The following is a 26,875-nucleotide window of genomic DNA, read 5'->3' as shown; positions in this document are numbered from 1 at the left end:
CAGCTCCGCCAACAGCCAGACAGCGCGGAGTCAAACAGACAGGCTCACACTGCGTATTGATTCGACTTACATCAGAGCAGACACTAATGCTGCATTACGCTTCACAAATAAGGCGGTTTTGCTCCGGCTGCCAAAACACAAAAACCTAACACGCGGAGACGACTGAGCCGAGCACCTTCTAACTGAGGTTTATGGAATTTAATGGGACACTAATTTGCCATTGTTAACACAAATGACGGTGAAATGGCCTGTTCAGTGAGGCTGTCCTCCAGCCAGAGCTCGAAGCATCCCGAGGAATGCCGGCGATACATTTCTTGCTCAAGGATACTGTGACAGGGACAGCCGTAGAGGGAATCGAACCTGGACAATACCCGTCAGAGGATCCTTGAGTAAGAAACTTGAAAAAGAAATCACTCCGCTCTACTGACCACTTTCCCTTGAGCTGCATACGTACTCGCTCTGTAACTGCATTTAACAACTGAATTCCTTCAGAGCGTCCTCTTTCTGTGACCGGCACTGTTGTTGGAAATCTCTGAGTTGGAGAGCTGAGACAATTTTGAGGGGCATTTAGGTCATTTCAGTGATGCTTAACGGACAGTAAGAAAACTGACTGACAGAGGGAATTGAGAGCTAGTGGAGGATTGATAACAGTCGGACAGGAAAGGCCACATAGGTTCAGTTGGTCAACCAGAAAAGAGGCCATGTACGATGCAAAACGCATAATCCTGGAGCATAACAGAACCAGCGCTGTCGCTGTTTGCAGAGAGGCAGACAATGGGATAGCCATGTTCTCTCATCTTCTGAGGCCTTGTTCTCTGGGTTTCAATTAGGGTCTCCTGATTTCCCCAGGGGGCCCTCCCTCTCATGGAGATGCCTCATTAACAGAGGAACACACACACACACACACACGCAGGAATGCTGCATGCAGGCGCACACACAAACACAAACACAAACACGTTTGCTTCTGAGCTCACCCCTGACTTCTCATCAAAGATCTTGATCCCTCCAAAGGAAATGGTCAGAAACACCTTCTGTTTGTGTTCTCCTTTAGACCGTGCTGCTGCAGCTATGCCCTGAGGACAGAAGGGAACACACACACACACACACACACACACACACACACACACACACACACACACACACACAGAGCAAAGAAACATGTTAGAGGCAGGCCACAAACACATGAGCTCTGTAATGGGAAGGTAAGATCATAAAGGGCCCTTTCTCTCCCAAAAAGACCATTTTCTTGTTGGATTGTGTAATTTTCTTTTACTTTGACAATAAATGTCTCCACAACATCAGCAACAAAAATCACACATTGCACTGACTCTATAATCAGTTAATAGTCACACAGAAAATGAATCACAGAGGAGATCATTTTTCCACCCACACTAGTCCGTACGAGTCTTTTGAGGCACGCCTGTGATGAATATTACCATGACATGGACAAAACTTAATTAATTACTGATAGATATTCATTTATTCGCACTAAATAACTGCTAACAAGCAAGACTGTAGTACATTAAAGAACACATGTGTGAATAATGGCTGATAAAGAACATTCTCAGACCACTGGTTCGGCAGTTTTACAACACTATTTGGAAAAATGGCTGGAAAGATGAGGCAATGACTCAATGGTCAGTGTGTTACCTACAGCAGGGGGCAGCTGGCAAGCCCCCGAGTTGGAGAAGCAGACAGGAGTACGCAGGCATGGAGGCAGAGCAATGTACCGCTGTGCAAAGGGTCAGCAGCAAAAAACCTGTTTCATCCACCTAAAAGAAGGCCCACCTAAAGCAATCACGATCAGCTTAAGTGCTCGCTACAGTTCCGATATTTCCAGCCTTTTACCTTGCTGTCAGACAGCCCTCTGCTTTCCTGGCACTACATTTCCTCAACCGTAAAATTTCCGTTCTAAGCGCGCTGTATTACGCTGCAGGGCGAGACTTTCAGCGGTTTGTGGAGGAGACAACAAATACACGAAAACAGAAAAGAGTGATAATGACAGCAGCGCTGTGGAGGCGAGAGGAAACCTTCACGGGCCGGATTATACAGAAGAAGAACTTCTGCAGATGGAGACTGAAGTGAAAGAGAAATTTTATACAGAAACTGGAGGAAACCAGAAACCGCTGCATTTCTTTACAGGTTGTTCGGTAAGTCGTTTCATGTGTTTCGAAGTATTTAGAGCTTTATTACCTAATGGCTGAGAACAGCAGGGTCTGGCTTATTTAGCGGTGGGCTTACGTAACCCTCGCCAGAGAAATGATCGCTGTACATGTGGACCTGAGTGCTTTGAGTTGATGTCTACATTCAGTGCAACTAACCACAGCCGTCTTAGGCCAGTATCGCTCAGCGGACCACGGTGAACTCTACGTGGTGACCAGGACACGTCTTTGTTTGAACAGCCTGGAAAAACACAAGCACGCAGCGTCTTTGAAATCTTCAGAAAAGTGAAGTTTTATTTTAGTTCCATCTCGCAACTTTCCGACCCTGACAGCTAAGAAAGGGTCGTCTGATGGCAAAGCATTGAAAAGACTGCAAATGTAGCACACAGTTAAGCTGATGATGTTATCTTAGCTGGGCCTTCTTTTAGGTGGATAAAATACAGTTTGCTGCTGATCCTTTAAACATCAGTGCACAGCTTCGCCTCCGTGCTGGTGCTCCTGTCAGCTTCTCCAAAGAGGGGCATCGCCGCTTGCCATCTACTGGAGGTAATACACTGACTATTGATTGATAATATTGACAAGTACCTCATACAACCTGAACCTGACCTATCCCTTTAAGGTGGGAAAACAAATATCCACCAAATAGTGCATGTTCATTATCAACTGACCTGAATGCTAAACCTTAATGTCATATCTTAGGCTGCTGAGAGGCATTATGGGAAGCGTAGGAAATCAATAATAAGTAGAAAGGTAAAACAAGGCAGGCACAGCAAAAAGTTACATCGCAGCATCTCATGACAACATCCAGCTTGAATTCCCCGAACACATGGTGACATACTTATGATTTATAACACTACAAGTGTACCTACGGGTGGAATTCCCCTTTACGTTCACCCCACGCCCATTTGCATAGGTGAGTCACAAAAGGAGAAGAAAAGAGCGGCACGAGATCAGAGAATCGAGGGAGTCGGGCTCGGAGAGGGAGGAGCGGTGTGAAAGAAGAGGTGGAGAGATCAGAGAAAAAGAGTTGATGGATTTCCTGTCTGAATAAATGAGGAGGAGGGAAGCTGTTTGATCAATGAGCTGTCTGTCCTCTCCTCACCCTCCTCTGCCTCGGCTGGAGAGAGTTTTCACTACACAAACAAAACGTAAATGTCATTTTCTCAATTTAAATATCTCCCGCGGTATGTGGATCCCATGTGCGGAGGGACAATTAATAATGAATAAGGAGCTCGACGCACCGAACTCTCTTTCTTTGTGGAGAAAGAAGCAAAATCTCGGGTTTGTGTAAAGTTTGGACCATCTGAACATTTTCAGGTGTAACATCAGAGACGCATGTGTTTCCCAAACGGCTGCTACAGTAAAATATTTCACTGAATCGGCCTGTTCATTAAACCTCTACTCATAAATGAGTAAATAAACGGCCTGTTTCTCCTCATCCTCTCTCATCTCTCTCTCACCTCTCATCCAAACGATTCCCCTCCTATATGCCTCTTCTCCTCTGCTAACTGCCCCATCTGTCTACCTCCCCCTCTAATTGTTCCTGTCCTTGCAAATGAGACATTCACCCCGATCCCCTTCTCATCCATATGGCTAACCTCCTCACTTCCTCCTGCACCGATCATCGTCCTGCCTATAAATGATAACGTCCTCATTTTTTACGTCTGTCTTCCTCCACCCTTCCAGCGATTTGCATAGAAAAATCGCAACAAACTACACATGCATGCACACGCACACACACAGGGGCAGTTGTGCTGCTGTGCTAAACATGCATATTCAAAAGTTGAACGTTAGAATATGCATGAATTTGAAAAACCATTTGTGGACTGACAACTGTGTTGGCTATTGATGCCCAGTGGAGCTTAATGTGGCTGTGGGCAATCATGTTACATCACTTCTGGGTGTTAAAGTAATTTCTGGCAACTGTAAGAAACTTTAAGAAGTAAATTCTGAATTTAAAATGCGTTAAGAGAGAGAAGGAGAAGAAGAGACACCTTCCTTACCTTGAGCTTCATCATCGAGTCCTGGCAGAGTTTGTCTCCACGGGCGGCAGTGACCTCGTCCAGGCCGATGAGCTTGGCCTTGTAGCGGACGCCATCGCCCTTAAAACGCCTGATGAGAGCCGCCTCGCTGCGATCCTGGCCTGCAGAAACACACACACACACACACACACACACTGAAGTCTACAGTACATCTTCCAGTCAAGGACCTCCATCTACCTCTGACCAGTGCTATTACCTCGGGATCATCAATCACAGAGACCACAAAAGGCTTCAAGAGTAATCTTAGAAAAAAAACAACAACAACAACGACCATGGTGCAGGTCAAAGCTACGGACGTTAGCGACATCTCGTTATGTGATTAAGTCAGATCGTTGAACTGCGGTATCATATGAATGGCACTCGTCAATACACTCCGACACGAGAATCGATGAAGTTCGGCGGGATTAGACTTAAAACTGTGACCGCTCTCCTCTGCGGCCATTTCTCTTGCAAAATAATAGCGTGACATTTCGCTCTTATCTCCTGTCTCCCTCGCCCCCCCTCCTCATCCTCTATTGCTGCCAGTGTTGTGCGCATGCATTAGCGAGCGGCGGCGGCGGCGGCGCGCGTGCGTGCGTTGACCTTGCTCTTGTCCAGGAAGTCTACGTGTTATCTCCTGAAGTGACTACAACGCTCCTCTTCAGACATAATACGGAGGGGAGAGAGAGGATAGCCGCTCGTGAGGCTAAACTCGCTCTCTCTGTGTCGTGCTCTCTCCATCTTTCTCCCGTTCTGTTTCTCTATCTCTCACCTGCAGTGCGCAAACATTTCATCATCAAATATTGTATGGGGGGGGGGAGACGCTCCTGCATCCGTGTGTGTCTCTGCATTGTGTTCCTGAGCGTGTATATGTGAGTGAAAGACTGCAAGAGCGATAGTGAGAGGGAGAGGCGTAATGATAATGCAGCATATTCAGATAATATATTGAGGCATTAGTTCTGTACTCTATAACAGCGTGACTCTTGGAAGGTCATAGTCGGAGTGATGGAGAGGTCCCACTCCTCCTCTCCTCATTCTTTCACACTCCCTCCATTCATACAGTCCCTTCAGCATTGCAGTATAGTAGAAAAGGCGAGAGCGTCGTGTTATATGGCTCCATTGAATCATCTTTGTCCAACACTAATCTCCCACCTCCCTCGGCTTTGTCTGCTGGCCCACACATGCACATACACACACACACGAACGTGCCCGTTTTTAAAGGCTTCACTTGGATCACCTGAATCACATATATGTGCTATTCCAGAGGTTGGATGAAGTTTAAGGGCATTTAAGGCTACAAAAGGCCTCATTTTCAGAGAAATAACAGGAGTCTGATGCAGGGTTCGTCCTCGCATTAAGAGCTCTGCACCGTGAAAGCCTCAAGCAGGAGCTTTTTTCAATGTCCAAGCCTGCCGGACATCGTGTTTGCAAAGATTAATTTGTCTGGAAATTTGTCCCATGTGAATGAAAAATGAGCCAACTATCTCAAAGAGGAAAACACTCTGTCCCCCATTCATAAAAAATGACACAGACACAAATATGGTGTGGATGAGCTCATTCCACTGAATCATTGAACAGGCACTCGCTCAGTCACAGTCCTACTTGGAGTAAATCTTGACTGTCTGCCTCAAAGTCTTCCGAGACAAAAGAGCTGAAGAACATCTGTCCTTATTTTGGAGAGAGTAAGAGAGAAGAGCTCTCACTATTGTGTCACGTCTCCGTTGGGCTGAGATGAGAGTAAGTGATTAAACCACTGGAGGATTTTTTTCTTTTCCCTTCAGCTCAGAGACGTTTGAAGACATTTAAATATTGCCTTCATTAAACTTGAAACGGTCCCATGAAATGTGCATATAGGCGAGTGCATAAACAAGTATGTTTAAGAGCAACTGTCAGTGGCTATGATGAACCCCCCCATCTCCTGTGTGAATAACATGAAACATGCCACTGCTGCTGTGTGGGGAAAGAAACACACTCGTATGTCTTTCACATGCAAACATGAGCTGCCTGTCAGGAAACAACAGCTTTAAATCTGCCTGCTTGTGAGAAGAAACCAGGAAACTTTAATAAACCAGATGAAGTTCTGTTTTTTCTTATAGCCACTAACAATACATTAAAGGTGCCCTGTGGACATTTCTTACACGCAAACAGAAACACACTGTGTGTATTCTCGACATCTAACAAACATGTCGAGTGTTTTTCCCTCCTCATAAAACATTTGCGAGGTTGATTTTTTTTTTATTCTTAAATCGTGCATTGTTTATATTTATGTTTACTTGCAGTCTTCTTCTTCTTCGCCTTTGTTAGCGCACTGCTACACTTTGATGCAGCAAAGCGTTGATCGACACAATGAAAGAATGTAAATCTGGCACATGCATGCATGCGTGAGTGTGTGTGTCTGTGTGTTAATGTATTACTCATGTTGTGAGACCATGAATCTGTTTACAGAGTCACTTTGTGGGGACTCAAGTCCCCATAACGTAAATCATTAAACTTCAGGATGAAGACGTGGGTTAAAGTTAAGGTAAGTCTCTGAGAAATGAATGCAAGTCCATGCAATGTCCCCAAAAGTGACAGAAACACAATTGTGTGCCTGTGAGCCAAACAAACAAAACATAAAAACACTGCTCCAGAGCGCTACCAGTGGTCAAAAACTCCAAGGGCACCTTTAATGTTTTAATGGCTGCAGCCACAAGTCTTACGTTTAGATGCAACCTCAGCAGATAACGTTTAGATCAGAAAAGTATTTTTATATATTATAATCGTTAGTTCGTATTATACAAATAACTCCTGACCTGATTCAAATATTTGAGGGCATTTCCTTAAAAACTCAAATTTTAAACCAAATGACACCTGTACTCATTCATATTTACATGTACATTTCATTTTTTATTCTTAAAATATTTAATAAAGAGGAAATAAGGACTCGTCTGAGGATCCACTTCTTCATAGTCACAGTCTGGTGTATGGCCAGTGTATGTATGTGTGAGTGTTAAATAACACTGGAGGTGCCCAGCTGCTTTTGTCTCACTGGAACAGCGGTTTTCATTTGAGTTTGACATTTAAGACCTGCTCCCTCCATCTGCATCCATCACCATTACTGCCGCTATACTTAGCACACCCAGGGAGAGGAACACAGACAGAGGGGGAAGTCGAGAAAGACCAAGAGGGGAAGAAAGAGAGAAAAGGTAGACGGGTCCAGGGTTACTTCTCCTGCTGAGTGGTTCATATTATTACCTTTTGGGAGCATGTTCCATGAAAGACCTCCCTGTGAGTGTGTGCATGTGTGTGTGTGTGTGTGTGTGTGCCTTTGTGTGTCAGCAGGGGAAGCATTCAGTCTGCTGTAATTAAATGTCTGCTACTGCTGTGACCCCGCTGGGCTTCAAACACAACTAATGAAAGAATCTTCCATTTCATCTGTCATGGCTGCTCCACACACACATGCACACACATACACACACATATGCACGCACACGCATACACGCTCATGCACACATGCACACACCTCACATCTTTCTCTTTCACACTTGCACAGATACAACCAAACACATGTTCACACACACACACACACACACTCACCGCCTACCATATCATACTCAACCCTCATGAAAGCGAAATCTTCTGGTGCATCAGTCATGGCAGCTCCACAGGTGAACACACACATTCACAAATACAAGGCTCCACTCAAATCTGCATAACTCGCCGTGTAAAACCACACTACACACTGCACGGCCACACCAGAGCCGTAATATCTGGAATTCAGCAGCTAATGCCTCATACAGTATTTGTGTGTGTGTGTGTGTGTGTGTGTTTGTGTGTGTGCGTGTGTGTGTGTGTGTGTGGGGGTACTTGGTATTCAGGGCTGGTTTGACTGTCTGTCTGAAGCAACAAGCAGAGAGGGAGGGAAGGACATAAAGCGTAGAGCAAAGGATGGAAAGGAGGAACAGAACGTGATGGATGGATGAATGAGCGAGGCCTCTATTGGATAAATGTCACTCAGGATTAGAGCGTTATGACAGGCAGAACCCCCCCGACTCTCCTCCCTCTCTCTCTCTCTCTCTCTCTCACACACACACACACACACACTTCCACAGGTGATAGATGGCAGGTGACTGCTGGTACAGTACGTCCAGCCCTTCAGGGAAGCCCCTAGCATCGCCCCTGGCAGCTGTAACCTTCTGCCTCCTGCGCACCCCTCCATCACTCTCTCTCAACTGGTTCCACTTTTTACCCCCCCCGCTCTGCTGCAAAAGCCCCAACCCCTCTTTGTCTCTGTGTGATCCTTCCCCTTTGGTGGGGTTACATTAAGATTACATACATATTGCAAACAGATTTTCTTTTTCTCTCATTACAACTTGGGTCAAACCTTTGCAGGATCATGTCTATTCGTTAGGATGACACTGTACTCACCTGAGTAGTTTCTGAGATATGGAAACACGGCAACATCACTACAACTACCGGCTAAATCACCAGTTTATCCAGATGATCTAAACCACTTTATTTGTAGGTAAAAAGAGTCTGAATGGTGGAATCAGAGTAAAACTGTTGCACGCACAACCAAGGGGGTCTTTGAGGGGTCTATGATGCCACTGGCCCCCAACTTTAGGTCCCCGTCCCTCATTCTTTTTAAGTCCCTGTATCCCTGCAATCATTTCCTTCAACTCCAACACATTAGCTAATGTTTAAGACGAAAAGCAGGCTATAACGTAGTAAAGCAGACAAACATAAAACGGGAAGAATATTTACATTTCTATCCAATTAACGAGGACACTGTCACACCAATAAAAGTCACACAGTGTACATTGTAACAATAAAAGCCTTTCATTGCTGTGTGCTACACTGTTCTATCTGAGTCGTTAACCTCGATAGCTGAACTACCCGCAGCAGACTGAATGTTTCTGCAAACATGTTAAAAGAACCAGTGCATAAGAAAGAAAATACAGTATTATGAGCTGGCTGTCAGTGTCGACATTAATACAATGCTGTTTTGTTACCGCGCATACAAACCCGCCATTTCCTACTGCTGCAGCTTCACAGTAAAAACATTTAACTGGCAGAAGACGAGCGGACTTCTATTGTCAGTGAGTTTGTCAGTGACACTGAAATGCATCTAAAAAATAAGTCAACGGTCATTTGCTGCATTTTGTGACATCGTTCCCAGGTTTCAGCCATGAACTTGGTGAGTACATTATTATCATAACTGATAGAGATGATGGCAAAAACTATGAAAATGAGACCCAGGTTGTATCAAACTGGAATGTCCCTCTTAATCTAATCACATTGATCAGAAGCTGGTTTGTTGCTTTCTCGTTTGCTGGCCACATATTTGATTAATGAATCTCTCTCCGACCTACTGGCTCAGTTACAGTCTGACACGTGCTGATGTGTCCAAACACGTTTCAGATGAGCTGCAGAGGCATTCGGGCTGATCTTTAATGGTGGAGCTGTTCTCCCTTCAAACGCCTGCTGATCATCCAGGCTGAAAGATTGAAGTGCAAAAGGTTTCCAGCATAAGACCAACAAAGCATAACAGTTTAGTTCATTAATTTCATTAGACTTCAGAGACTTTAGGCCATTAGTTTGAGGAGAATGGGTGAGAATGAATGAATGAATGAGCAGCAGCTCTATGTATAAGAAATGTGGACTCGCGCTTTTTTGCTTATCAGTCTGTTCCTGTTCCTCATTTCTGAGGAACAGCCGATATTCCTCCAAAGTGATGTCAAAAGCTGATGCCAGCACGTCTTTTCGGCAGGCCTGTATTGCTTGCAGTGGCTGGTGAAGTTTGCAGCTTGTTCCACTCTGCTGCTCCAGATGAAGAAGCACCCAGAGGCTCTTAACTACAGCTGGGATGGTTCCCAACAAACACTCAACAGCACATGAGGGAACGCAGCAGTTACTCTCCAATTAATCCTGCTTCTAAACCCTGCTGCTGAATGTGTGAGGATGTCTGTGTGGGGTTTTTTCGGCGCTTTCTTTACCTATCAGACACTCGCTCAGATGAAGCACTCACTCATACCCACTCTCACACAGGCTCTTTTAAACCCACAAACAGCATGTGCCAAGAAAACAACAAGTTTCCCCTTCAGCTCCGTGCATAATTCTGGCCGATTGATTTGGCACACAAAGGCTCACACTTGACTGAGTCTGCGTGTATGCACGTTAGGAAAAACACCGCCATGGCTGCCGAAGTGAAATGCCGGGTGTAAAATGAGATGATAAAGTGCTGCTGCCACTCATCAAACGAGTGAGTGCTGTGCCTTTGCTTTGTGATGTGCTTTTTTTTTTCTGTCTTATTTGCAACATAACTGCTGTTGTGTTTACTAAATGAAGATGCTTCATTTGAGCACGAGCAGTTCGCTAAAAATATGCGAAGCTTTCACGACGATGTATTTGGTTCAAACTCATGTCTCGCCTGTGGGTATCTTTTATCTGTCTTATTATTATTTGTAATTTGGCATCTATGCAAGAAGAAAGCTGTGGCTCACCAGCAGAAGAAAGGAGGCTTCAGACCTGAACGAACAAAGTTAGAACAAAGCTAGAGGGGTGAAAGTTTTTATCCTCTTGCCCTTTTGTTCCTCTCATCCCGACACTCCTTCTTTATTTCTTTCCCCTTTTCCCCAGCTCCAGCTCCAGCTCCCCGCCACCTGCTGCTCTGACCTGGATGACGGGGCCGCAGCCAGAGACCTGAGCTGTCTGTGCATGCATGTGTGTCCTGAGGCATCCAGCAATCCTCAGTGGCGGAAAAACATTAGAGCTGAAAAATACGTCAGGGACAGACTCAACACACTGCCCATTACCGTCCCACACACACACACACACACACAGACACACACACTCAGAAACTCCTGTATCTGATGTCAAGGTCACTTTGGAAAAGCAGAGAGAGAAAACTTTGACTGGTGTTTGGTGGGAAGACTATAAACCGCAAACGCTGTCTGTGTGTCACCTGCGAGTAGAAAACGTATTAATTCAAATGTTTACCCTTCGACTGAAAGTGCAGGACAACATTGTTAACAGGCAATTTACTTTTGTGCCTGCTTTTCTTACTCTCTTACCTCCACAGGGCTTCATGTCATTGTGCAATGATATGATATTACCGCTCTGCCGTGTTTCTACTGCGGTCCCTCAGTAACACACTGAGCGGTCACATGGTTTACTTCATGGCTAATGCTAGCCTCTGTTCATTGATCTGACTCCTCAGCGTGTGGCTTCAGTCAGTACTCAGGAGCTCAACAGGGTGGTCAGGTAGATGGGATGGTTGGTCCAGCTGCTCTCACAGCTTCAAAGATGAACAGTGGTGAAAACCAAGCTTTGTATTTACGATGTGTATGCGTCCATCCAATGAGCACTATGGGTGGGAGCCTGGGCTTTGTTAACGTGGAAGGGGGTATTTTCATAGCATAGCTTCTTCTATGGGTTTTTGGCCTTTAGTCCACACACAAACACAGTTTTAGGTCTCTGATGGAGAACACATGCAGTGCTGACTTGTAGACCGGGGAGCTTTTGGCTTGTGACAGCAGAGTGTGCGTTGTTATCTCCTGTGCTTGAATCCTCCTTTGTTTGCATGAGGCAATTCCGTGCAATGGCCGATGTGGCCAAAATAATGCTGGAGCTAACTTTACCAACAGGACTTGTTACATGTTTACACATAAATTTCTTCAATATAATATTCATATCTTCAAACATGTTGAGGAACAGAGGCGCCAGAATGCACTATGGAGGTCACTGCTGCATAATCCAACACGACACAGACCCTGCACAGACACGAGATCCGGTCTGACCTCTAGCTGCAGGAAGCCAACCGGTAATGGCTTTTTTTCAAGCTTCCGATTGGCCAACATGGCTTTAGGGTTCGGGTTGTATTGCCGTGTGTTGGTTTGGCCGGCTCTTGACAACCCTTCAGTTGTGTTTTCAAATGGATGAATTAAATTTTTTGAACAGGAGAAAAAAATCTTATTTTCAAAAATGTATGTGAGGACTTGGCTTAAAATAGTGGCTGAAACTATTTGACTGAACTGTTGGCATTTTAAGGTCCACGATCAAATTCATCTGAATAATTTTGAAAGAGATAATAACATGATAAGATTATGCCACTGGACATAGCAACACATTTGCAAACAAGACTTGAAAGAAGCAAGAAAACAACAAAGCTCAGATATTCAGCCAGAATCTGATGATTTGACTCTGTAGTTTAATTACACGTTGCCTAAATTTGTAAACTTTTAATTATTTTAATGGGTAAAAGCTTCTCCCGATCTGTGTTTATGTGGTGGAATTCATGAAATGCTCGTATACTAAAATTTCAGCTTTATCGAAGCATAAAAACACTGAGATGTTCCTTGTTTAAGTCCCAGCCCCACCGCACACACGTTGTGGTATTGAGCTGTAAAAGAGCCATTGTCTTCGATATGCACACACTCGCCATGGGCCTGGACGACTCCTGTGCTTGTTATTTTTTGTTGCATTGATCTTTGCATCCAGCCACAAACCCACTGGGGGTTTTGTGAGTGCGTGCGAGACGATCACGGCAAGAGTTGATTTTATTGCTCACTTACTGGTATGCAAAGCAGTAGAATTTTAGGAAATGCTTGAAGCTTTTAATACGACACAAAGAGCAAAACAGCACAACTCCCCGCTCTGCGCCTGCACGCTGTTCAGCATGGCTGCATTCCGGGTGGCTGTTTTCAGAGCGTGCGTGTTCTGTTGGGTTAGAAGTTTATTATCTTCACCATAACAAGATGTTCTGTGTCATCTGGAAAAAGCACTCAGCTCATGTTTGCAAACTGAAACTGAATTTGCTGTTATGTACTTTTTTTTTTTTTTTTTTTGGACTAAAATCTGAATGGAGCTCTGATGGTGGGGACGGCGGTGGTCATCTGAGTCCTGTTTTCATCTGAGGAAATGAATTTCATCTAACATACAACAGCAGGCAGCTTGTTCTATAGGGGAATAAGGTGATTTAATCATCTTCTCTGCCCTTTCTTTTCATCTCATCCTTTCTACATTCTCCCCATTTAATAACAAGTCAATAATGCCTCTGCTAGCGTGAGGCTATTCTCTCTCTCCTCCACCCTGAAGCCCAGCATCCCTCTCTCTACGTAGGACTCTTGTTGGTAAAGCTCGTTTCCCGCCCTGGCTTTAATTACAAGGTAATTGGTCTCACTAACGAAGGGGAACGTGGCCTGCGAGTGTGCACGTAACTGTGTCGATGTGCATGTGTGTGTGTGTGTGTGTGTGTGTGTGTGTGTGTGTGTGTGTGTGTGTGTGTGTGTGTGTGTGTGTGTGTGCATGGGCGTGCAGCGTGCATGTTTTGTTTGTGTGTGCTGCTGTGTGTTTTCGGGGCTCTGACAGGGCATCAGAGACTGGGCTGTGTAAACAAGTCTCTAGCATCCTGTCATGCAACGCTGAAGCACTTCCCCCCATGGACTGCGCTGTCGGTCGCCCCCGAGCCACGGCTCACACACACACACACTCTCTCTCTCTCTCTCTCTCTCTCTCTCTCTCTCTCTCTCTCTCTCTCACACACACGTGCTCAATTCCAACTTTTCCTAAATGTTCATACTGTGCTGCAGAAGAAGAACATGTAGTTCTCTGAGCCCTGCATTGTGAGCTTCCAACAAATACTTGTTATCAGAGAGAGTGGAAAAAGCACCTCACACTCTGTCCTTGTCATTCTTCTCTTAGTAAACTCACCTGAATACACACACACACACACACACACACACACACACACACACACACACACACACAAAAGCAAACACATTATTTAGTCTGTTCAAACACAAAAAGACACATCTGACTGAAAAGTGTCAAAACTATTTGTTTCCTAAATCCCACAGCCTGTGTGAACAGGAGGTGTGCTTGCGTGTGTGTGTGTGTGTGTTTGTGCGCATACATGGGTGTGTGTGTGACTGCCGAACACTACGGGCCCGTCTTTCAAAGCATTAGGAAACACAGGTAACTCCTCAAAACACAGCAGTCCGCCTTTCATGCCAAGGCGAGTGTGCCAGAACAAAGCCCTCTCTCATGTCTGTCATCTCTGCCAAAATATGGAACCACTTGAAGTTGTTGTCCTTCCCGTCTCTGTCTTTCTGTGTCTCATCTTGCGTAATGAACCCCTTCCCTTCATTCACTCCGCCGGGGTCCTGGAAGAGAGGGATGGAGCAAAGGAGGACTGAAGAACATCATAGAGCATGAAAAGGAAAAGGAAGCTCTGCCATCTGCCACAGTGTCTCTCTGTGCTTCTCTTCCATCTCCTCGCTGTGTATCATCATCAGCCTTCAGATCCACTGAAATTAAATTCTAATTGAATTCTTCTCTGTTGACAACAAAGAGATCTGCTTTGCAAACTCCATGACCTGTCGTCTCTTGAAATAAGTCAGTGCAAAGAGAAATTGAAATACTATAAATTCCATTAAATACGATGATACTTTTTTTTTTTAATGTTTTTTGCCTTTTTATCACATGGTTACTGTGTTGAAACAGACAGGAAATACAGGAAAAGTGTTGGAGATACGCAGTGAGACAAAGGTCTCAAGCCAGAATCAGACTGGGCTTGTTGTAATTATATGGTAAGCATCTCAACCACCAGGCCTCCAGGTGTCCCCATGTCTATTTATGTCCGACATATTCAAACTCCTGAGTTAGATGTGAAAATATTCTGGCTCTAAGTGCTGTTTCCGTTGGTGTTGATTGTAGAGACGAGAAGGTTTAGGTGAGTTTTGTTTTGTTTGAATGCAGTGTGTTTTACCATGATTAAATTGCTCCTTTTGTGAATGGAGTCTGGTGGCTTTGGCGAGGGATATAGCAGCTGCTTCTGGTTAAACAAAAAAGGATTTTACTCTTTAACAAAAAGGTCTATCTCCGTAGAGATCCTTTCCATAATGTTGTCAGACACTTGGAACACCAATCTGAGCCTGTCAGCGGCAAAAACAAACACTTTTACATCGACAGTATGTAAATGCCTGGAGGGATTACAATGCAGCCTGTTATGTGGCTGCTGGCCACAACTGGACCAATTTTGGTCGGTGTCCATATTAGTCACTTACACCAAAAACATGGATAAAAAGGGTTCATAATGAGGAAATACGAGACCAGAATTTCTCCTGTTTGTCTGCGACATTGAACTCTTCCAGGTATATGAGCAAATAATTCAACAACACAGTGCAGGACCATCAGTTTCTCCAGCTGCTCCAAGAACTTTGACCAGTTTCCTCCTGTTAGTGAGTAATTGTACCATGATGTGTAATGTAATGTTCTCTTTGTTAAAATCAATTTTATGAAATTGGCGTTTGTCTGTTCCAGAATCAGTATCAAAGTCTGGTATTGATAAGTGTTGGTCGATAGTCAGAACGCTGCTGCTTCTCTGTCTATATAAGGAGAAGTGTAGCTGATCATAAAGCATGCAGCTGGTCAAATTCCACCATTTAAAACTGAATGTTCATATAACAGTAACGGCCACTGTTCTGTCATTGGCTCACACAAACAGGAAGAGCCACCGACTTTGAACCGCAGCCCTCATTAGCTTATTACTGTCTTATCTACAATCATGGACACACACTGTATCTCGTGCTGCACACAAACATCATCTGAAGGAAAAGTGCACCGCACAACAAAACTCTGCAGACTAATTAGTTTGTGATCTGCAGCACATCGAACATCTTAAAAACTTACCGAGATCGGTCAGTTTATGTGCTAATTTACGTGGTGATCATTCTTCAATGCCACTGCTTTCAAGATGCTCTCTGTTCATAGCTTGTTAGCTGCAATTACCAGCAGATTTCAGCCCCTTTCAACGTAAAAGTTCAGCAAACAGCCAATAAAGTTTTAGTTCAATACTAGAATACTCGCAGCACACGTGCTGTAGCTGCTGCAGCGACAATCAGCTCTGCAAACTCGGCCTCCAAAGTTTCTCAAAGTACTACCCCTGGAAGAGGGACTTTTTCACACCTTGAAGTAAAACTGGTTCCTCCGGTATAACGGCAGGTTCAGTTCCTGAGTTCCTGAAGAGGATTGTGGTCCCCTGGGAAAGTTCCTGTGGTGGAAATGGTTCACCTGTTTACAAACTGTCAATCAAACAGGTACATGCGCCGGCCCACTGAGACGTTTAGAGAATAAAGGGGCATTTCTGTTGCTCCATGGACCTTTTTTCTCGCTCTCCATATTGACCTAAGCATTAACAATATATCTGGGGAACACCTTCACAAGAAGTCTTACTTTAAAATGACTTCAACCCCAATTTAAAAAGGTTGGGGCGCTGTATAATACACACATAAAACAGACAAACAGGGATCATCTGCTAATCCTTTTGACACATAGTCAACTGAAAACAGCACAAAAACAACATATTTAATGCCTGACCTCATCGGCTTCATTGCTTTTTGTAAATATCTGCTTATTCTGAATTTGATGTAGTGTTTCAAGTAAGTTGGGACAGGAGCAGCTAAAGACTGGGAAAGATGTGGAACGCTCCAAAAACACCTGTTTGGATCATTCCACAGGTAAACAGGTTGATTGGTGACAGGTGAGAGTATCATGATTGGGTATGAAAGGGGCATCCTGGAAAGGCTCAGTCATTCACAGGCGAGGATGGAGCGAGGTTCACCACTTTGTGAACACATGATTGGATAAAGGATGTGACTACATGGACTCAAACCATCAGTAATCACAGTTTGTTTGCAAATGATTGCATTCTGTTCTTATTCACATTTAAAGCTTCCCAACATTTTTGGAATCAGGTTTATAAATCACCTTCAATAGCTACAAGAAAATGGAGTTATGCAATAATATTCGCCAAACAAGACGTGACAAATTAAGAATACAGCTTTCCCTTTAACGCGCAGCGCTGACGATGAGCTCAGATCAGCTCTGTTCGGTGAAAAAACTAACAGAAGCAGAAAACAGCAGCCTGTCAACATCTAACAAATGAGAAACGTCCCCTCGACGCACAGTCCTTCAGCCAGCGCAGCGGGGTGAGCGCGGCGGCCTCTGTCAGAGCCCGTGTGTGACATCGGGACGTTTTCCTTTTGTGCGAATTATAAGCAGGGAGCAAACTGTTGCTATGGAGACCGCAGTTAGTGATGCGGTGGGCAAAAGCCACGCTGACTAGTGTGGAGGAGAGGACTGAGCTCGACATACTGAGAGGATCACAGAGTACACACGCTAACCCCCCCCCCCCCCCAACACACACACACACACACACACACACACACACACACACACACAGTCCAAGACTCAGGAAAAGCAGATAAAAGGCTTTCAGCATTATATATTTTCCTCTCGTCGGGCGTTTCCGACGCTCATTCTCTGTGGTCACATTTGAAAGCTTTTTAACACTCAAGAACAGGGGCGGAGGAGTGTGTCGTTGGAGCTGCTGCACAGAGAGAAGACGTGGCTTTGCAGAATGAGGCGCCTGCCGGGGAAGAGCGGCGATCGCACCTCACCACCCTCACCTGCCCTCCCGGGTTATTCTAGAAGGCGGATGGATAAATAGATGAGAGGAAACTGGTGAGAAGAGGAGACGGCAGGATGGATAGGTCGCTAATTTTCCAGAAATAAACTGATGGGAGAGAAGGGCGGCAGATAGCAGGAGGAGACCGAGAGGAGGCAGTTATCTCTAAATATAGTTTTAGTGATGGAAAAGCCGTGTTTGGAAAGCGTCTGCCTCGATCTGCCACTGAGTGTTTCTGTCCTCTATCTCCCCGCATCCACTATTGGCCTCCACTGACAACCACAAACACGGACGGCCAATTCAATTCAATCTCTGTCTGATTGGAAGGAACAGATCTGATTACCTCTCATAGAAGGCACACACACACACACACACACACACACACACACACACACACACACACACACACACACACACACACGCTCAAAATACTGTTGTTTGTGCTCTAAGATTCCCCAGGGAGAGATATCAGAGTAAATGGCTGCGGTGATTGTGCCAGATAGACTGGATGTGTGCATAATATCCACACGAAGAAGATAATGTGTTTGCTAATCGCACACCAGAGACGAGCAAACACGCATCCACACACACACACAAAGGCTAACAGCTGCACAGCTATAACCCTTAACCACTCTTTTCATGCTGCTGGCTGCCAGCTACACTGTGAACGCACCCTCCCACACATCCTCAGCCAAATCCCATTGTGGGAAAGTCGTGATTTTTCAGCGTTGTGATGACAGTCGACGGCGTGTGTTGACAGCAGCGGAAGTTATTATGACTTGTAATCATACTCTGTGTCACATCATGAAAGACAGACACGCATCAGCGAGCGTTTTATTCGAACATTTAATGATGTTATGAATTCAATACCGCAAATAGAAAAGTTGTGAGCGATGAATCCCAAAAACACAAACGTCAGTGTCGGGTTTTTAGCAATGAATAACACCCACGTGATTGCTGCTTACCTGCCAAAGTGGCTGCTCGGGGTGCGATGAGCTTAGCAACATTTGGCTAGCCTCGAATATTCACTCACAACCCTGATAACGTCTGTACGGACTGTACGAACAATACGATGCCAGCTTCACAGAAACATGCCAAAATCAACACAGTTCATTTAGCGGGATTTCACCACTTTTCATCTTTATTCACACTTTTTGTTTAGCTTTGTCAGAACGGAGCCACTAGACACTGAACTTCTGCTGAATCTAACTTGACTAAACACAATTTGTTTTTTCTCCACCGTCTCTCAGCCAGCTCAACAGGCCGATCTTTGGACCCCGTTTTACCCACAGATCCTCTGCAGGCTGAAGCACGCGTTCATTACGCATGCTGTAACATCTTAAGTGTAATCTGTAATTGTATTAATTACACTGCATTTGACAAAATGCAGCGTTGTTGACACACTGCGTTGTCACGCCAGGATGATTTGCTTGCATGGTGAAAGTGTGAAATGCGATTCAAAGATTCCCCAGAGTAAGGCGTCCATGGTTCATCGTGCTTCATTACAAGGTGGGCGCTGAGATGTAAAAGTTTTTTTAAAAAAGCTTAAGTGCTGCAGCTGTCGGGCTCCTCACAAACGTCAAATTGGCTCGCCGCTCTGATTTGACATAAAAGTGTTTGCGCTGGCAGACTGTCAACTCTATGTTTTATTGATAATGAAGAATATCAAAATGTGTTTCCTTTTACAAAACTAACAGTTATCCCGATTAACAAACATCCACTCTGGGCGTCTCACTGGTGTCGCATCCCTTTTCTTCAAGGCTGCGACAGACAGAAAGGGAAACAAACGGCAGCGCACAGCGTCTTGTGACAACAGGTGGTTCCCGACCTGAGGGTTCCCAATAAAGTGGCCACTGAGTGCATACACACGCATTTTTCATGAGCTGTCTCAAATCTTTCTTTGCTTCTTGCATGATAGTTTCCTCCGAGTTTGACCTCTTCAGTCCATTAAAGACTGGGAGGAGGACGCCACTCCTCAGCTGAGCTGCGCAGACTTCACAGATATACGCAACCCGCGATGAGGGGCGCGTGAGTGGGCTGTAAAGGCTAGCCTCAATCTAATCTCGTCTAAATTAGCGCCTGCATTAATATTGGAATTGTTATGATTTGCAAGGACACAAGTAGAAGAGGCGTGGGAGGAAAGAGGCGGGGGCGGAGAGGGAAAATCAGAGAGGGTTAGAGAGGTGGACAGATGTAATCTTTGTGGATTCATTGAGGATTAATAAAGGCTATTATACTTCAAGAATCCAGCCTGACCAATAAGACTGACTAATTCACTGTCAGCTGGCAGCAGAAAGCCGCAGTTATTCACCTCAGGTCATGTAAATGCTAAAGGTCAGAGGTTATCGCTGTCTTGTCATGGTAATTCAATAAAAAGCTTCTCGTGGAGGGAGAAAAAAGTTCTCTTAGAAGAACGACCCCTGCGCTCACCGATGAAAACGTAATTGCGTGTACAAAAGAAACCTACAGACGCACTCGTGGACCCACAGATACACACCGACGCAGGCACACACCGCCTGTGATTAATGTGTGACACGCAGCAGTCTCATAGTCTTTTTCATTACATTCTTCACCACAGAACTGTGAAACAAAGGCCTGAGATTAAACAGCTCTCCTTCACATTGACTCATTAGTCTCTCTCATTCTCCCTCTCACTTCCTGATCAGTCTCTCCTCTGCGTCTCACTCATTCGGGGCAAGGTCATTTAGGAGTCAGAGCAGTGTGTGGAGGAGGAGGAGGAGGAGGAGGATGAGGAGGGAGAGGAAGGATATTACGAGAGTGAAGGACTATCCCTGCAGGGATCCTCGCAACAGCAACGCCGCCATTTACACCCTAATGATGATCAGTGGAGCTATTTTTATTCAAATCCAGCTACTCTGAAGAGGCAGACGGGCGGGGGGCTGGACAGGGGGGAGACGTGTGTGTGCTGTTTGTACACGGGTCAAACACACGAAGCACGCCAACAGGAACATTATCAAAGTTTCCTATTCCCAGAGTACGCTCGTTGCTTGTGTGTGGTATATGATTGCATTTGACTTTCATCACCCTGCTGAGTGTGTGTGTGTGTGTGTGTGTGTGTGTGTGTGTGTGTGTGTGTGTGTGTGCACGTGTGTGTGCGTGTGTGTGTGTGTCTGTCTGTCTTTCTGTTGGGAAGGATGACCCAGATCAGAAGAGAGATAAGCACTCTGCGTGAGCCCAGTTCAAATTCTACATAACATTTAGAAAAAGAGATGCAGACATAAGACAAGGTGTCAGGTATCTGTGTGTGTGCATGTGTGTGTATGTGTGTGTGTGAGTGTGTGTGTGACAGAGAGAGAGAAAGAGAGGGAGAGAGAGAGAGAGAGAGGGATGGGGGAAGAAGGCAGAGGAGAAGCTTAAAAACCCTCAAGTCTGAATGCTGAAGGCAAACCATTCATCTTTCCTCTCATATGCTCTTCTGGGCTTCAATCCCAGTCCTTGTGTGAGTGTGTGTGTGTGTGTGTGTGTGTGTGTGCGTCTGCATCTCCCCACATATGGAGAGCAGTCTGAATGATGAACATGATCTCCATTGCAGCAGAACAATACTGTTTCTAAATAGGACATGAGAGGCATTCAGCCTTCCCTCACACACTGCGTATGGGGGAACCGACGCTTGTTTGCAGGGGCTGAAGCGCACCGTGTGCAATGAGGCATCTGCTGCAGGTGATAGTGAGTGAGTGAGTGCGTGCGAGTGTGTGTGTGTGTGTTTCTGTGTGGTTTGTGTGCATCCATTAAGTGTCATTCCCAAAGGTGCCCACAGTTTTTGCTACATCAATCAGATGCTTATTCAGAGAATGCTAGGCGTCGCTCTCGCAGTCGGGCAGGTGGCACCGAGCAGCTGGGTGATGGCTGCCAGCCTGGCCCCTGGCATCACCTCTGCTCTGAGACCACCCAGGCCTGCTCTCATACACCTGCTAGCTACCAGCCTCTGGAGCTTTTCACACCTGGATCTGTTTGCTTCTCACCAACCACAACATCCTCGCACCTGTTTGGTAGCAAGCTCCTGCGCCACGGTGCGCCCGCACCTGTTAATTAGCTATGAACAATAGCAGCCCTGCATTCTGTTTGCCTGACCCAAATCCATCAGCGGCGGCGAATCAAGACACAGTTAATAAAGAGAAAAAAAAAGTTGCTGACAAAGGTGTGTTTGTGTATACCAGAGTGTCTAACAATTGTTTGTTCCCAGTATTGAGGGTACAGCCTTAGAAAGTAATTAGTTTTTTGCTCCTTTTGTCAAGACGAAGTACAACATGGCAGAGGGGGCTGTGCGCTTTGATAAGTCAGAAGGAAGGAAGGAAACTTGACAAAGCAATTTTCAAAGCACACTGATGGGAAACTTGTTGCACATGAACCTTGTTACAGATAATTGTGCGAATAGCTAAACCACTGGTGAACAGAACAGGATCCTTTGTCCAACAGCTGGCAGAGCAAAGCACCAATCACGAGCCAGGGTCTGGTCCTAATGTAGAGGTGAGTAAGGTAATGGATTTCTATCCTCATAGAGTAATGAGTAAGAATCTTAGAAGGGTGTACAGCAGGTGTGACCGTGCGCTTACCTTTCCTCTTGGAGTCCCGTCTGATGCTGCTGGGCCTGACCGCTGGCTGTAGCTCTGTCTCTGTTGACATCCTCAGGCTCCAACTGGGCTAGACTCCGCTCCGCTTGGCTCCGCTGGGCTCCGAGGGTCCAGTTCACAGCGTCAGTGCCGGCTTTGCGTGCGTGGGCGCCGGGTGTGTGCGTGGAGGCGCCAGGTGTGTGCGTGGGCACACAGGCTCATGGGAGAGGGACGGGCTTTAGCCCTGACACAACATCCCACACACACCCACGGAGAGCTGCGGAGAAAGAGAGGAAGAAAGAGGTTCGCTTCGGTCAGGCTGTGTTTACTCTTGGCAGGAGAAGCCGAGCAAGAGTTCGCAGCAGGCGTGAGAAGGAGCTTGTGTCTGATCGGGGCTTTGAGTACATGCTGGACAGACCCGCTCTGCCCTTCCTGCTTCCTGTCAATAATGTGTCTGTAAGGGCACAGCACGAAGAACAATCTCACCTTTTCAAAGCAACTCCCTTTCAATCATGCAGTAGTTATCTAAATAAGTTGAAAAGCATTAATTCTGTTCATTTACACCAAAGTCTGGATGACTACAGTCTTGGTCTTACTGCCTTATTTTAGCCATCTTTTCTAACAGCTATGGTGTCACTGTGCTGAGGTGACCTGGGAGCTCACTAAAGAAACACAATCTGACAAAGCAAACAGTTCAGTTAGATTATCTAAACCACTTTATTTGGTGGTAAAACCAAACAGGAGGCAGCTGTAACCGTCACTCCACAGAGGGACTGTGTGTAACAGTGAGCACTGCAGATCAAAGCTGAACCAGCCTGGTTGTAAACTGTGACGGATGGTTACAAAGGGATACTAGGAACAATTTCACCATATTAATAAATAATTTTGGCCAACCCTGAGCTTTAAAACCTCTGATCATCTGCTCATTGCCTTGTTTGACTTTTTGCAACATGTCGGTGATTAACTTGGCGGCTGAATGTTCGTTTCACCAATAGCAAAGATGACCGAAACTAACAAGCCAGCTTGTTTGAATGTGTAATTTCCTTTACTGCTGAAACCACACTGGTGGCTCTTCCTGGGCCCTGTCCAGTGCCTGATGGGCCCCTCTGGCCCCCAGCGCTCTGTCCCTTCTTTGCCCATCTGCTGCTACTTTATTCTGAAGTGTTGACTGGCAGCAAGTGCTGCTACCACCTAGCAGCCAAAAACACTCAGATCAGCACTCTAACCCGCACACACGTGAAAACACACACACATTTACACGCACGCACAAATGCAGACGAACTCCTTTATTGCGCAGAGACGCTGAAGTACGAAGACAGCTGCCAGTTGACAAGCTGAATAATGAATCTGACTGCCTTCCTCTCCTTTGACTATCAGTCTTGACCTCTTGTTCCCTCTCCGTCTCCATCTAACTGCGGCTGAGTGGAAACTCGAACAAAACCAAAAGACTGGTGCTTCTTGGGGAAGAGGGAAATCTCTCTTATTCTCTTGCTCCCCCCCTCCACGGTGTTTCTGTGTGAATAGGAGGCCCCTGTGAGCCTCGGGCGAGAACAGATGAATTGAGAGGCTTTTAATTTGCTGCAGACAGAACAGAACAGAGTCCATTTAATTCTGCCAGCAGAGGCCATGTCGGCAAAATGCTGACAATATTCTTTATCTGGTCCAAACACACTAGAAAAGTGTGAGTCACTCCAATTACAGGCATTATCAGCAGCACTGTTCCACCAAATGGATGGAGAGAGAGTGAGTATGAAGAGAGGGGTTAGAGGGAAGAGAAACGAACAGAGTGGAAAGAAAGTGAGGGGTGAGGGAACATAGAGTGGGTGAGGAAGATAATGAGCAAGGGGTAAAAGGGGAGAGAAAAAAGCCCAAGGAAGGAAAATCAGAAGAGAAAGGATGGAGTTTGAGCGGCTTCAGCTCTAACCCTGAACATGTCCCCCTCTGTCCCTCTCCTCTGCTTCCTTTTTGTTCTCTGAATTTGTTCGTCTCCTTCTAGCTGTGAAGGCTTTCAGGCAGCATCTGGAGCTCGTGTTTAAGAAAGGCAGCCTGTTAATCCTCGACTTGGACCAGAAAAGCAGCAGCCTAGAAACCCCCTCACTGCCTTTAACCCCGAAAATAACAGCTTCTTATTCCTCAGCTGCAAAAAGCGAGATTCAAAGGCGCGTTTCTGTGGCTGCACGTTGAGCGTGTAATCCAAAATATATCAAGAAAAAGAATAGTGAGATGAGTTTTGAGTTCATGTTCTGTCTGCTAAATTGCCCCTGTGAGAGCGCTACTCACTTAGCTGAAGAAGTCCAACTCATCCAACCATTGCGAGCAAAAAACAGCCAAGAGTCTGCGGGTGAAAATGAGCAAGAAACGAGACTCTGAGGCTGAAGAATGAAAAATCTGCTGCAGCGCCACTCTCCAGACTTCTCCAAGGCTCCAGACATATGGCTGTTTCTCTGGAGAGTCGTGGAAGAGTTCTACATCTAAGCTACAGTCCCTGGAGGGGAGAACAAGCTAATTTCTCAAAAAAAAAAAAAAGCAGTGCATGTCTAGCTTCAGCTGTACAAATCCCTGCTGCACAAACACACACGCACACACACACACACACACATGTGCAGACAACATGAAGGAAAGAGCAGTGCCGTCACAAGCCATCGTGAACACTGTAGTGGCGGTTTGACCTGGAATCGGCACGCGAGCTAAAAGTAGCAGCGGCGCAGGATGTGAGCGTAGCTTAGCGTGTCTGGATTTAGACAGCAATCTGAAGCCACACCAGAGGAGACACGGACCGGAGGAAAGACGAGGAGAGGGGAACAAGCAGTAAATTGGACGTCCGTAAATGGGACGCTGCCAACAGGCGCGAGCGGGTGATGTGAGGATCTGCCTGTGTGTGTGCGTGTGTGTGACTCCATAAACAGGATGCTGCCAACAGGAGCTTAATGCCCAGAAATCATCTGCAGCTACAGTAAAGTCTGCCAGGCGACAGGAAAGAAAAAAAGGAAGAAAGAGAGGGGTGGTGGTGGTGGTGGTGGTGGTGGTGGTGGAGGTGGTGGAGGGAGGGGTTGCTGGCTCTCTGCCCTCCCCTCTCTCTCTCCCACCTCCCACTCTCAGGGTAATTGTGTTCTGTCCATCAGGCTCAGAGTTAGATTAGCGGCTCCACTCATTCAGCTCTCCTGCCATCTCAATAATGAATAATCACAGAGACCACCTACGCCACCTTCCTCACTACCTGCGCTCCGCCCGACGTCTGCCCCCCCCTCCCAGCTCCACCTTTGGATCCTGACACCACTGCAGAAGCCTTATCAGCGACGCATTTCTGCTGTCTGCTAAACTTGTTGATGAATAACCGCGAGTACGTGCCAAAGGTTGCACTGTGTGACGATTCAGATGTGGAAAAGATGAATCTTTCTTTTAACCACATCAACCATCAGACACAATCAAACGCGGCTAGTTTTAGGCACCGGGTTGGTTTAACACACCTTGAAATATCAACTGATAGAGTGCAATCAATCCAAAGAGAGAACTAAAAGTCAATCAAAGACAATTCTATCTGATAAAAAAACAAACTATGAAACACTGAGACCTACCACTTCACGATCTGCAGCGGATAAAATACACTCAACTCCGGCCGTCCAGCTCAGAGACGACGGGCGGCGAAGAACGAACTGAGCGTTTAAGGGAAGAGAACAGGAGAAGGGATGAAAGACCAGCTAATGGAGGTTATGGAGGAGAAGATGCACCGATGGGCGAACGAGCTGCTGGACTGAGCGTGAATAAGACCTGAGAATGTGAGCGGCGGGTTAAAGTACAGCGTCACACCCAGATAACCGATGCATATCACTTCACTTTGTCCCGCGCTCCGCCAACTACAAAAGAAGCGCAGTGTCGTTTATCTTAATCTCACTTTTATTAAGGGATTAGCACGGAGCAAAACATGATTGATAGATGGTGACTCTTAAAGGAAGCGACAGTGCAGACTGTCCAGGTTTGGGATAAAGGTGCCAACGAGGAGGAAAACCTTTCCTCCACAATCCAACCACAGCATGTTAATGATTAATAAGAGATGAATCATTAAACGCTCACAACATGCAAAATAATGCTTTACCCTTTGAAGAAAGCTTTATTTAAATAATTGGCATGGGTTATTTTCACATCACAGCCAGATTTAAATGAGGTATTTGATTACAAAATCAAATCAAATGAAATAGTTCTGTCACTCAAAGCTGCTGCTCCGGCTCCAGCTCTGCCCGTCACTCTTAAACAAACGGCCAATCAAAATCTAAACGCTTAAACACAATAATTCAACTCAAATAACACGTCGTCTTGAGGACAATATGATGGGACTGAACATATAAGGCATTTTAAACAAATCCCAAACCCGTTCTTGTCTCAGAAAAAGGGCGACAGTCCCTACAAGTAAGAGAAAAACTAAACTTCTAGTCTGCTGGTTTTTATTTCACAATATTTTCAGATTTTAGTGGTAAAAGAAGAAGCAGTGACAGTGAAGTGTTAGATGAGGACATATTGGCACTTACTGCACTTGGGGTGAACTCACCAACTTGTCTGTTAATCTATTCTTAATTGATCTGAACTATCATCATTTCATCATGTACAACCAGTCATGTGGTGCTAACATGTAGCAGATATGTTAAAGTAGTTCCAGCTTTTGAAGTGTGAGAATTTGCT

At 45.6% G+C, this 26,875-nt stretch overlaps 1 protein-coding gene across 8 annotated transcripts in view; it reads right to left on the bottom strand.

Annotated features, from left to right (window-relative positions):
• The window catches only part of dab1a (DAB adaptor protein 1a), a 189,363-nt gene that overhangs the window by 27,460 nt on the left and 135,028 nt on the right, over positions 1–26,875 (bottom strand). For 7 of the 8 annotated variants that reach the window (XM_076726332.1, XM_076726333.1, XM_076726339.1 and 4 more), the window contains 3 exons: positions 22,205–22,478; positions 4,166–4,305; positions 975–1,073 (listed from right to left, as the gene is read on the bottom strand). In XM_076726332.1, coding sequence (XP_076582447.1) covers positions 975–1,073; positions 4,166–4,305; positions 22,205–22,274 — 309 coding nt within the window. In that variant the 5' untranslated portion in view covers positions 22,275–22,478. Of the gene's footprint in view, positions 1–974; positions 1,074–4,165; positions 4,306–22,204; positions 22,479–24,481; positions 24,612–26,875 lie in introns of those variants that run through there. The other variant, XM_076726334.1, reaches the window with a different exon arrangement.

Source organism: Chaetodon auriga, chromosome 3, assembly GCF_051107435.1.
Source record: "Chaetodon auriga isolate fChaAug3 chromosome 3, fChaAug3.hap1, whole genome shotgun sequence".
Classification (NCBI taxonomy): domain Eukaryota; kingdom Metazoa; phylum Chordata; class Actinopteri; order Chaetodontiformes; family Chaetodontidae; genus Chaetodon; species Chaetodon auriga.
The sequence above is the reverse complement of the archived record's forward strand: the minus strand, read 5'-3'. Positions and strand labels throughout refer to the sequence as shown.